Source organism: Prosopis cineraria, unplaced genomic scaffold, assembly GCF_029017545.1.
Source record: "Prosopis cineraria cultivar Desert tree isolate PC_DT_omini unplaced genomic scaffold, ASM2901754v1 PC11, whole genome shotgun sequence".
NCBI lineage: Eukaryota > Viridiplantae > Streptophyta > Magnoliopsida > Fabales > Fabaceae > Prosopis > Prosopis cineraria.
Genome location: NW_026555342.1, coordinates 21,573,034 through 21,586,456, shown reverse-complemented (window position 1 = coordinate 21,586,456; position 13,423 = coordinate 21,573,034). Strand labels below are relative to the sequence as shown.

Below are 13,423 nucleotides of genomic sequence, written 5' to 3'. Positions count from 1 at the left end.
TTAATAACGTCCAATAGGATAGAACTTGACCTTGAGCCCTTCCTCCGAACAAAGCTTCAAAACCGAGAGGTCTTCTTTATCGTTGTAGCTTCGGATTGAAACAACATGCTCATCCACTTCATGAAGATTGAAGACAAGATTATAAGCATCACGTTCATCTTTAGCTTTCTTAACACGAAATGAACCAGGAACGTGACGTTTGTCAGGCGGACCAACCACAAGAGGATACACAGCACAAGCATCGGCTTGAACTCTCCAATTTGGTGGATTCGCGCATTCAGATGTCCATGAGAACTCGATCTCCAAGGGATCTCTAGCGGTGATGTTTTCTACTTCTTTGTGTTTGATCGAGTGAAAAATCACCTGCTTTGGATCAATGGCCATCACCACCGAAATAGGGCAAGTTTGGTTTCCGATAAGATCAAGTGAAATCGCGTGCTCGCAGTTCGTGGCATCACGAATGTGGTAGGGTTTCCCAGGTCTAACAGGATTGTTCTCGACGTCAAGAACAACATCATCAGCTTCGGAACACGAGGCAAAGAGAAGGAAAAACAATGCAATTAATGCAGTCCTCATCTCGTTATGGAACTGAATATATTTGGTTATCTCTAGAGTCTGTGTTAATTATTATGGGAGCTTGAATGGATTCAATTTATAGAGCTAGAGAGAGTTCAAAATAGTGAAGTGTATGAACTGAAGCATGCTTGTAGGAATAATGGAGAAATGGAAGAAGGACCAGTGTTTTCGGTTTCCATAGAAGGACCATCCTATATTTGCTGAGAAGTAAAGAACAAGTGACAATGTCATGGGGGTTCCTCTACCAGCGGGTTTTAATTGATTTGAAGCTATCATGTTTTTTTTCTTTGGGACAATGATATCATGCTTATTTATATATGAAGAGTAAAGAGTTATAATTTGGTTATTTACTTAATTAATTACTCCCATTATTTCATAAGTGATTTGAGGCCAATATGATCAATCACCTAACAAAGACACTCACATAACATGGATGTGATAAAATAAATTCACCGACAGTGGGGGGAGAATTAAACACAGAATGGTGGATTGAGTTTCTTCACATAGAGAAGTGGATTTCGAAAAGAAAAAAAAACGTCTAAAATTAAAGGAAAAAAAAAAAGCTATTGATATGTGTACAGGAGGGGCACCACGAGACAAAACCAGGTCCATAATGATAGGTTCCACTTTCTCATTTGCGAGTCCTACAAAAAACATGAAGTTCTTGGGTGTGTTCTATCCCTCTCACAATATTAAAGTAACGTACCAAATTGGGGTATAAATTTTTTCTGCTTCGTAATTGCATCGATCGTAACAAATAATATAATAATGAAAAAAATTATTCCCTCAAAGATTTGTATTAACAATATGGTCAAATAAAAGATGACATGAATTTAACTGAGTTGAGCTGAGCAAAATTAGATGATAAAGTTTGATTTTGGAAACTATTTTAAAATTGGAAAATGATGAAAACAAGTTATTCTTAAACTTCAACAATGAAATGGGACCTAGAATATTTATTCCTCCTTGCATTTTATAACATTGAACTTACCTCCTCTCAAATGTTTTTAATGAATATAAGTGCTAGCTTAAGGTTTTGAAAATACTTTAACAAGATTTCTCAAATCATCAAGAAAGAGTGCTTATTAATTTTATTAATTGCTCAATCTCTTGTTACAATAAAAAAAACCCAATTTTTAAGCTTCAACTTAAATATGGCTATATAATATTAGCAAATATATCTATATCTTACCAATTAAACCATCCATTTATCGCAAACTTCAAGTTCATAAATAATTTTATCTCAATTCTACACTTAAGTTAGCCCTATCAAACATTGCTCAAATGAACAAAATATTTAAATGGTATCCAAACACTTTGAAGCATTAAGAAATCAACACATACATATTATTAATCACAAAATAAAAGGAGAAAAATAGTGTTAGTTATTTTCTTAATTTGAGGGACTTAGCTTCTCTCCATTTATTTTCCCTCTACTTACTATCTCAATCCTTGGATCAAATTTTGAATGGTTAGCATTTAGCATTTCATAAAATTATTATTAAAATATGAAATTATGAAAAATAAATAAATAAATTTAAAATATAACAAATTTAATCTAAACTAAAATTCAAGATTCAAGGCTGTAATTAAAAAATTTAAATTTTATGAAATACTAAATCCTAACTATTGAAAATTTGATCCAAGGGTTGGGATGATAAGTGGAGAGAAAATAAATAGAGAAAAGCCAAGTCTAAATCTTAGAGGTTACAAAATTCTATACATTCTCTCAAATACATCTACGCACACGCAATCTCTTTTGTTTACTCTCTCTATTTTTAATTATTGGAGAAAGTTTTTATAATTATTATACTTGACTAACTTTTTAAAATTACATGAGTTGGTTAAAGTTTGCTTACATTTAAAAACAAAGGAATATGTAACTGTCCATTTGGTTTAGTGCTGTAAGATCTCTACTTGTAGAATTAAACTAAATATATGCTGTTAATTTACTTTGCCCACCTTTTCACTGTCATATGCTGTTAATTCCAAATTAATGATGGAGGCAAGATTACTTTAAGTTTTAATTATTCAAGATTCAAATCACCTTACACTTATAGATTATGGTCCAAATTATCATTTAATATTTATTTATTTAACTACTGTTATAATGAAATATTATGATCTTGTTTTCACGAGCATTTTTTAAGTAATAATAAATGCATGGCCATTAAATCAAATTGACATATGAAATTATGTACTCTCTTCATCCCAGATTACTACAATACATTTTTGAAAAAGATTCGTGCACTTGAAAAAATTAATATTTCATAAATACTATTTTTTTAATATTTTTTTTTCATATATATATTTTTCTAATATTTTCTTATAAATGAAATATTAAATAAAAATATTTTTAAAAGTTTATATTTTATTTTAAAAATAGTAAAGTTATTAAATATATTTATTAAAATTTATTGATATGTATAATTTTATTAAGTGTTTTATAAATTGAAGTAATGAGAGTATAACAGGGTATTAAGAAAAAATTATGGAGATAACCAACAAATTAGAATTTCGGTGAAAGTATCGTTGTTGTTGTTGTTTTTTTTTTTTTTTTTTGTATTAATTACTCGAACTTGAAAATCCCTCCCCCCCCCCCCCCTCGCATGCTACTTGCTGCTTTTATTTTCTTGTCTTTGCTGCACGTCCTTCAAGAAAGGCGCCTTGCTTACTTTTAAACTTTCTATATGATGACGTTGGCTCTCAATGATGGTTATTATGAGATGCGCATATGTATTTTACAATTTACGCAAGAATTTTTTTAATCTCATTTATAAATTATGTTATTAAATTTTTATCATAAATTTTTTTACCCTCAATTAAATATTAAAAAAAATATATTATTGAAGTGCGTATATTTAATAAGAGTAAAGTTGAGAACTTATTAAATTTTAAGATAAAGTTAATGAATTTTAAAATTTTTCTTAGTACTATAAAAAATATTAGAAGTGATTTATAATAGGATCATAGAAGTATATACTATAATGTTATACATAATACTACCTTCATATCAAATTATATAGCACTTTTAAAGTAGTTTATTCGTTTTAAAATATAAAATACTTTAAATAAATTAAGGTTTAATTAAATGTATCAATTTCAATATTATCCTTTCTCTCTACAATTAATTTTCATTCTTTCTCTTTCTAATATATTAAATGATGGGTATTTTTAAAAGTTTATATTTTTATTTTAAAAAAATAAAGTTATTAAGTGTATTTAATAAAATTTATTAATATATAAAATTTTATTTAAAAATATTTTATAATTTAAAATTGAGTATATGATCTTGTATGATTTTATTCATTAACTGTATGAAAAAACAATCAAACAATTGAGACTTACAATGTGTGCGCGCGTGTAGTGGTAGTGATACAATTAACTAGTTTAACTTTAAACATGGTATAATTTTTATTAAGGATTATGAATGTCACTTAATTACCAATAGATCTAAAAAAATAAATTTTTAATTCAATTCAAGAGAATTAAAGCAAAATAATTTTAACGATAAAAATACTAAATTATTCTTTACTTGTTAATGTTGTTCGGAATGCATAATCATTAATTATTAATTTTTTTACTTCGCTTGTTAATTTATTAATATGAGTTGTAAGTTACATGAATTGATTCATCAATAATTATATAAGATTTGAATATTGTTGTTCAATCACAAGGGGCAACATCAGTTGTTAAATTGCTAACTTTACTTGTTAATTTACTAACATTAATTGTTAACAAATAAAATAAAAAAATTAATAATTAATAATTCTGTATCTTGAACAAAATTGACAAGTGAGAGGTATTTTAATATTCTCACTATTAAAATTATGTTTATTTTAATCCTCTTCAACTGAATTGAAAATTTAATTTCTTTTTATAATTTATTAGTAATTAAGTCACATATACGATCCTCAGTTAAAATTCTCATAATTTGAACGAGCTTAATTATATGACGTAAAAACAATATCTTAATTAATTTGAAACTTCTTTTTTTGCGTCTTGATTTATTTCAGCCCGGTCAAATTAAAATATGGGTGGAGTGGTACTGTACATCATCATATGGAGGACCAATCAATGTCCATACTTTGGACCAACCCCCATGTTACACTCTTGAGCAGCACGCTTCCATCGTTTTCATTCCCTCTTCATTATCTCCTTATCACTTGGGAAATTGGACAAAAACAGTGAAACTCCTATTTGTCATTTTCGGTCTCGAGAAACTTAATATATGTAGCAATGCAGTTGGTGACAATTAATGTTGTCAACGAGGCCTTCTGATGGACTAAAGGGCTTCATGTGCGTTGTGCGTAATATATCCAAACAGGAACTTAATTAAGTAGAGAAAGAATCAAAATTAGGCCTCTAGATATTAAATTAATAGCAATTAAATTTTCAATAAATTTTTTTAAAAAATAAGTTAAAAATATCGATATAAATTATTTCAAATTTAAGAGTTTCAATTATAAATAAGTATTTAAATATTAAATGTATTTTTAAATTATAGCAAAAATTTCTATTTATTATTGTTTGAATTGATATTTATAATTCATTTTGTAGAAAATTTTGTCAGGAATTTAACTGATATTAATTCAGCATTTTGGGACCTAACTATCATACTCCCTTAGGTATATCCACATTTAGCTCCAACATGGTGTGGAAACAAATGGAAGATTTAATTTGAAAATAAGAGGACAAAATATGGAGTGTCCTCTTAATCTATTAATTTTCTGTGGTCATGACATGAGACAGAATCATAGAAGTCCCCAAAACTGAAATAACCAGAGATGCCAAGTTGGATGAAAGCAAGGGACCCCTCCACCATATCCTTCTTCACCATTTCTTGATGATAATCCTTTTACCTTGAATGCCCTTGCTCTCTAACACAAACAAAATCAATAATTCAGTACATAATTATGTTATGCTATTATATATCATCAAACGCTAACACAAACAAAAACATTTCTTTTTAATCTTTCCCTTCAGTATTGGAATTCAAACTTGCATTGTTTCTATAGCATGTGCCTCTGAATTGAAATCACAGAAGGTACTTGCGGCAATCAGCTTCATAGATAGAAACTAGAGGTATAACCAAGTGGGGTATCTTCTTTTAAGTCAAATTTTAGGCCCTTATTGTGAGTACTTTTATTTCTGGTCAGGATAAAAAGAGTTCTAACAGACTATTTTGTGCCATTGTTGCAGATTACCTTATGCTTCCTCTTTTAGATATATCAAATCAGGTTTCATATATTTCTGTAACTGCACCAATTAATGGTTTTGTTGAATTTATTTGATTCATTGTTGATTGACAATTTATTTTTCCCCCTTGGTTCTTACATTTCCTTGGTCTTATAGTTTTTTGAGGGTAAGCAAAGGGAAACAAAAATTCTGGCGCCATACGATGAATAGGAAGGTAGGCAATGTTTCACTTTCTACATGTATTGAATGCTGTTGATAGAGTTTTTTTTTCTGTTAATTTTCTAGCTGTATAATAATTTCTAATCTATAGATGATTATTCTATGATGTAAATTTCTATTTGCAAGTAATAATGGCGTTTCCCCCAGTGTGTTATGTTTTAAAAATATTATTTGATGGCTCAAGATTGCTTCTTCTGGGCAATGCACTTCTAATTGGTATGCTAAGTCAGCATCTATCCTCGATTTGGCTGCTCTTTATACAGTGATTATTTTGATAAAGGAGATTCTTATAGTGCACAATAAAATAAAATAATTGAATTTTTTTTTGAAAGTATAAGTTCTATCTAGTTTTTAAAATCATAATCATTGAATGTTAGTTCATAATTATTGTTTGCATGCAATAAAAGTGTAGCAGGGCTTTAGTGTTAATTTTTTTTTTAAATACATAGATAAAACAGAGTACTTCCACTCATTGTCGATGATTGTCATCGAGTTATGAATCCAACATTGGCATGCACACCCTCTCTTTTTCCTTCTGTTTGCTTGCTTGGTATAATTATCATACATGCATTTTCTTTTTCTCCCAAGGATATTTAAATGCTTTATTTCATTGTTGAAGGTTCCTTACAACATTCATTAGAGGATTGGTTAAGTGAAGGTTCCTCGCGCAAGGGTCGGGATGAAATATATTTGAGCTTCGCTCAAAAGTACAGGTTTGTTGATGACTATTGTTTGGTAGTAGTTGTTGCGTTCAATTTGTATATCTAAGTTATACGATCTGCTTAGATGACAGCTTGGGGAAAAAAAAAGTTGCCTGACAACGCTTCCCCATATTCCATTTCAATTATTACGCATTTCATTGTGAGATGATAATATGTAGAAAGTCATGCATTAGTGCTTTTACACTTAAAATGTATGTCTTTTAATTTGAGTTTTTTTCCCCCACTTTCATGAGAAGAGCCATCTTTATTTTCCTAGGTTCCTTTGCTTGAGAGGAAGTGATTCTACTTAGAAATTTTATTCATTTTCTAGTAGACTTTGTTAGTTTTTTTTAATTGTTTTGGGTTGACTTTTTGTATTTGAAATTGTTTATTAACTTGCATTAATTGTATAAATAATTTTTTGTATATATTTTGTTATTATCATTTTTTTGTTAAGAAATGTGTATTTAAATGATTATGGCATTTAAAATTAATATGAAGTAGGATGGCATAAGAAATATATATATATATATATATATTAAAAAAACCTATGGGGATGTCTTGCTCTTTAGGAGCTTATCGGAACCAAGTGGGAAGGAACTAATCTTAGAGAAAGAGGAAAGTCTGCTACGAGCGGCTGGCTTGAATGATAGAGAGGATTAGATTTAGAGGATACTTGGTGGCGTCCCTAGCCTTCCTAGCAAGGACGAGCCCTACACATCCATGCCAATAGGAAGCTAGCGCTGAAAGAAGTTTAGGGAAATATGCCAGTCCCCATAAGTGCAGGAACCACAAACCTCTAAGTAATCTATCAAAGGGTTCATCCCCCCTTATGGTAGTCCTTATAGAGTGATAGAGCATCCCTAGTAACATCCTACCAAGAGTAAAGGGAGTCCTAGAGCCAATGATTGAGTAAGAGGAAACAACTCCAATCTAGGTCTCCTATCAAGGGGGTAGAAAATTTACTTGCTAATGAAAACCTAAAGAAAGTGCATGTGCTCTGGGTAGTGGGGTTAGAGCTCTTACCAAGGGTAGCCCTAGCTAAGACTTAATACCCATTATCAAATTTTGTAGGAAGAAGCGCTTGTGGAAGCTCTGGGTCTTCACATTTGATGTTTGATAACAAAAAAAGGGCCAGTGATAGGGAGACTAGTCAAGAGGAACACATCTCGGAGAGCCACGTTCTTGGACTAAAAGGGAAAACAAAACAAAAGTTATTCTTGGCGTAGAACTGTAACAAAGTTTGCAACAATACTAGATCCCCTTGGGTAAGGGGGTAGCTTAAATCGACCAGGTCAAGGATTCCCAACTTCACTCAAATGTTGCGGAAGTGAGGATGAAGAAGGAACATCCAAGGGAGCTAGTGACTATCAATGTTGTTTTTCAACTAGCACTTAGTTTTCCACTAATAAAGGGGGTTCCTCTAGAAGCTTGCCAAAGAAACATTTGCCGGGCCTAGTCAAAGGAAAAGGGTATGCTTGAAGATTTAGCTCCAAATGTGGGCACAGATAACGGGAACCTACTGGATTCATGGGAACAAATGAGCAGGACGCTGACCTAAATCAAACAAAGGATTGGAATAGGTGAGAAACCCAACTTTAGCTAGAGAACTAATGGCTTGTTCTATAGGTCATAGAGATAAAGAAAGCCCTAGAGAAAAGATGAACACTCACTCAAATTAAATGTACAAGCGAACGGATGAGAGAACACTGGCGCCTTGAAAAATAGACCGAGAAATCGAAGTTAGAATAAATCCCAGGACATTTCATGAACCTTAAACAATAAGGATGAACAAATTAGTTTACCTCATTTGCAGCAGCGGAAGATGATGAAGCCATTGCGAGTTGAGAACACAGTGAACTAAGAGTTTTGAAAACCACTGGAGGAAATCGCCATAAGAGCAAGGAAAGCCAAAGAGAAGGGTAAAATGAAGAAAAGGAAAACCAAGGATTTAAATGGAGTTCTGCAACCCTAAGCGAGTGGAGCATTTTGGGAAATTATAGTAATGCTTTGGGAACGTGTGCAGAGTAACCATTACCCATATATGAGCTCGACACGTGGCTTATGGAGTATGGAAAAGTTGATACATATGCAACCGTTTCTCTCCCTTGGCACCAAAATGTTGCACATAAGGGACGATTGTTTGGACCAAAAATAGTGTACTAGGCCTAGTAGGGTAATCTGCCAAAGTCCAATCCAATCTAAGAAGAGACTCAATCCAACAATGAATCGATCCATAAGTGTAAGTGAAATGCTGCATTTAAGAAGTCAATGATGTAGTCTCACTCACTCTCCCCACTTCTCATAATGTATTAACGTATTAGTAGTACAATCAAGTCTTATGCATCACTTGACATACTCATAATTTCTTGCATTCACTAAACTCTTCAAGTAAATTGTAGTAAAGGACCTTGAAAACCTACTTGACCATCTAATCTAATTTACACTTTTGAGGATATGCTCCTCTGACGTGCTTGGCAGCACCTCTTATAGGCTTGATGCTCCAATTCATTTCCCAAAAATCAAGCCAATAAGTGTGTCACACCTCGACCTTCAAGGGTATAATCGGCATAGAATATGAGGTCACCTCATATTCCATAAGCTTTGATCAACCAAAAATTAAACTAGAATCTCAAATATCAATATATGTAAGTTTTTTTTTGTGTGTGTGTGTGTGTGTGTTCATAAAGTTTATAAAGTTTTAAAAATTTTGCAGAAAATTTGGCAAAACAAAATTCGGCAAAATCTTTTCTATAATTTGGACCTCCTGAAATTTTCACAACAACAACAGAACTTGCTAACTAGACTAGCAAGAAGACTAGCTCCATTTCAATAACTTACACAATAACAAAATAAGACTAGAATCTAACTATGGTGTGCATGGAGCACTAGCTTATAATTTACAAAATACAATATAAAGTTTCACTAAAAAGAATAATCACTATGTACTTCCCTTTTCCAAAAAGCAAAAAGGGCCCTCAATGGTCAGCTGGAGGCGCAGGATCAGCTACAATCTGTGAGACAAAACTTACCGATGTGTAGTCAATTAAAATTTTACATTAAAATTTTAAAGATAGCACTAATAGTTTATCTAAAATAGTATCATCAAATATTAAAGAACATATTTGAAGTAAAAATAAAGAATAGTTCTTTTTCAATAATACAATTCTAAAATTAAACAATACTAATAAAATGATATACATTTATCAAGATTTGTACAAGTCATAGAATGTAATTGTTTCAACTACCAGTACAATTTGATAAAATCCTTTCAAAGAACTAATACAAAAATAATAAATTTTAATTTAAATCTAGGAGAGCTTTATCAAAACAAATAATAAGCATGGACACACAGTCCATAAGGGTAAATAACTAATCAAGCATGGCTGGAAGTCATGAAACAAACACGACAAAGCCACAAATTAAGTGCAAGCAAAAAACTCACAAAAACAAGCGTGAGTACAGTGCTCATGAATACCATCCCTCTGATTCAATTCATTGACCTTCACACAGGGTTAGCATCTCCTATAAGCACTTTGTTAACTAGGTGAACCATGGCACGCCAAAAGCTAACGGAACTACAGTTAGCATCCAATGTTCTAAACTCAATCCTTCTCAATAAAATTAAGCATGTATGGAGCAAGAAAACATTTTCAAAATTTTTTCTATCAAATACCATTCAACCATCATTTTCTATTGTCAAATTGGATCATTATTTTCTCCATATATAAGTCATTATATTAAAATTTTATATCAACATAAAATTTAATAGTTAAACTACTAAAAATGTACATCATTAATTATATGAATGTTTCACTCGTTACTTATCAACAATTTAACTCATTCATAAAATCAAGACATTTTCACTGATAAGACATTTATTAGAATAAAAATAGGATTAACAATGATACATGCATAATTTATAAAGGATTAATAGTAAAATTTAAATAAAAGATTTTATAAATACTTTACTAGAGATTTATTTAAAATGCTACCCACTCACTTGAGTTTTCAAAATCTTACAGTCCAACTCTTACAACTCCTTGCTTATTTCTATGGTACCCCAAATTAATCTAACACATATTCCAATAATTCTCTTATCATTATGAGTATTTATAATTTTTTTCAGGCTCTATTGTAAAATTTAACAATCTTATTTTCACCTGTAAATCTTTTAAATATATTTACAAATTACCAAGAGAACATGCACATACTAAATTTGAAGCAAGCATCTAAACAACAACAATTTCCATCTTCTAATTTCTTTTGCAAAATTCCAGCTCAACATATGCTAAACTAGTATCTAATCCAGGCCACCTAATTATTTCTACCACCTTGAGATAATAATATAGAGAAACAGAGCATGCTTTCGGTCAATGAAGAGAGAAGAGTAAATCGCACGGCATACTAAAATCCTCACTCACGGAGGAAAGGAGAAACAACATATTACCTTAACCAATACTTAGGAAAAGTTGCCACACACACACGCGACTCACGGACAGCACGAAAAGGGGAAAAAAACCTACAATCCAACAGCCCACAAGGTGAAAACAGAACAGCTTTCATGGACCAAAAAGAAGAAAAATATTAAGCTTTCTTCACGCATGTATGTTCAGTTGATGAATATGAAAGAAACAAAATATGGTTGCCACTTATCACCGACAGCCATTGACAGAGAAGTGACAGAAAACTTCAACCTCTTCCCTCACCGTGACAGACGAACTAAAAAGGAGAAGAGGAAAAAGATGGCAAGATAAGTAGTAGAGTATTACGCACCTCGCGCTAACACATAACAGCAACGATGATAAGGAAGGAGAATCAGCTGCTTAACTCCATTGTGGCTGGCAGCCAGGACGATGAGGGCGACAGTGACGAGGACGACAGTAGAAGAAGCAACAGCAGCAACGAAAATGCTCAGTCAACAGCGAGATAAGGAGGTTGATAAGAGTCAGAGAGATGAACCGACTATAAAGGTATAGAGAAGCGTACAAGGGCGGTGGAGAAAAGAAAACGCGATGCTCTGTTTTTCTTTCATTCGCGCGAACACAAATCCTGATATAAGAAATTTTTGGGAAAAAGTACAAGAAAGAACAGAGAAAAATTACAACAAAGTATACACCAAAAAATTCCAAAAGAGCACAGAATTTTCCTATAATTGAAAACCAAAATTTTGCTCAGAAAATTTTGGACTCTGGATTCTTGCGAAAGTTTCTAACATAAATTCCTATAAAATACCCCTTCTTACTCACGACAAAAATTATTTTATTTAATTAAAATATCTAATGGAGAAATTTATTTTATTGAAATTAAAATTTAGGGCCATTACGAGGTGTGAACCAAAATATATAATGGAAAGAAACTATAGCTGTGTTTAATCAGAGTAGTGCAGCGAAAACGTTACAACTAAATTATATGAATTGTGCGTTGGAGGAGAAAACAACTTAGAAGTGAAGTTGAGACAAAATGAGGATGTCACCATTTCTTTTCATAGATTTTTCTTATTAGAAACTGTTGTTATATGATCGACCGATGTTGCGATATTACAAAATGTGTATGTGTGTGTGTTTTGGTTGTTAGGATGAAATATGCTTCAAATATAGTATACCAGAACCTTAGGAAGGATCAAATGGATAAGTGAGAAATTTTTGGAATCGTGGAAAAAGTTGACCGATTATTAGAACTATTATTAAGGAAATAGAAATAATAGACAATTTTGGGATAGTGCAAAAAGTCAAGAAGAAAAAGATTTTATATATTCATAAAAATGTTAAATTTTGGAGACAAAATTCCTCAAGAGCAAAGAGAAACGTAACATCTTAGTTTGTATTTTTAGGTAATAGGAAGTTATTGAACAATTATTAAAAATTAAAAATAAAAAATAATTGACGAAAGAGAATTAATTGATTTTGAGGTCTAAGAATGATATTATCTCATGATAGTTGAAATTAACAATATAATTATTTGAGGAAAAAAATTAACTAAAATAAGATAAATTATAAGGACTTGATTTTAAATAACAAATAATAATAAAAATAATACACACACACAGGAGAGTTGGCGGAGGACTCAATATGTATTGATATATATACACACTGACACACATACACATTTGTAATATACAATACATTATATATAATATATTTGTCGCGCGCGAGAGAGAGAGAGAGAGAGAGAGAGAGAGATTTTTATTATTTTGAGTATGAGGCCACGGAGGAATCATGTAAGAAAGATTAAGATTTAATCATATCTAAAGTCATGAAACTTATACAATTAGAAGGCGGGTTGTCCAAAATGAAAATATCAAAATTACCATAGAATGTCTTGTGGGTAAGAAGATTAGCACATTTATTTGCTTCCTTGTAGACATAGAGAGAGAAAGATTTTAGAACAAAGATGCTATCAGCAGCGACAGAGTTGGGAGTGCAAAACTAATTTAATTTTAAAATTAATAATTGTTAAAAATAATAATTTTACAATTAAAAATAAAAATTATTTTAGGACTAAAATTAGAATAACATAAATACATCGATAATCACTTTATATGGTCTTTTATAAATATGCTCTTCATTTTTTATTTTGATCATTAAAATATTATATATCTAATACGATTTTTTAAGCTCAAATATTTTTATTTAATTTAGAAGGTGCAAAATATTAAGATAAAGGGTGCAAAGTTGTAAAATTTGCATATCTTACTTCTAATTTTTCCAAAAGTGAAGGGTTGCATT

At 31.2% G+C, this 13,423-nt stretch overlaps 1 protein-coding gene across 1 annotated transcript; it reads right to left on the bottom strand.

Moving 5' to 3' along the window:
- On the bottom strand, window positions 1-576 carry LOC129286316 (subtilisin inhibitor CLSI-II-like). Its single transcript, XM_054922309.1, has one exon. The coding sequence runs from the start codon at window positions 574-576 to the stop codon at window positions 1-3; it is 576 nt and encodes a 191-aa protein (XP_054778284.1).
- Window positions 577-13,423: the final 12,847 nt, after the last annotated feature.

Excerpts from the sequence above, each read along its gene's own strand:
- LOC129286316 (XM_054922309.1), bottom strand. The coding sequence starts at position 576 with ATGAGGACTGCATTAATTGCATTGTTTTTCCTTCTCTTTGCCTCGTGT.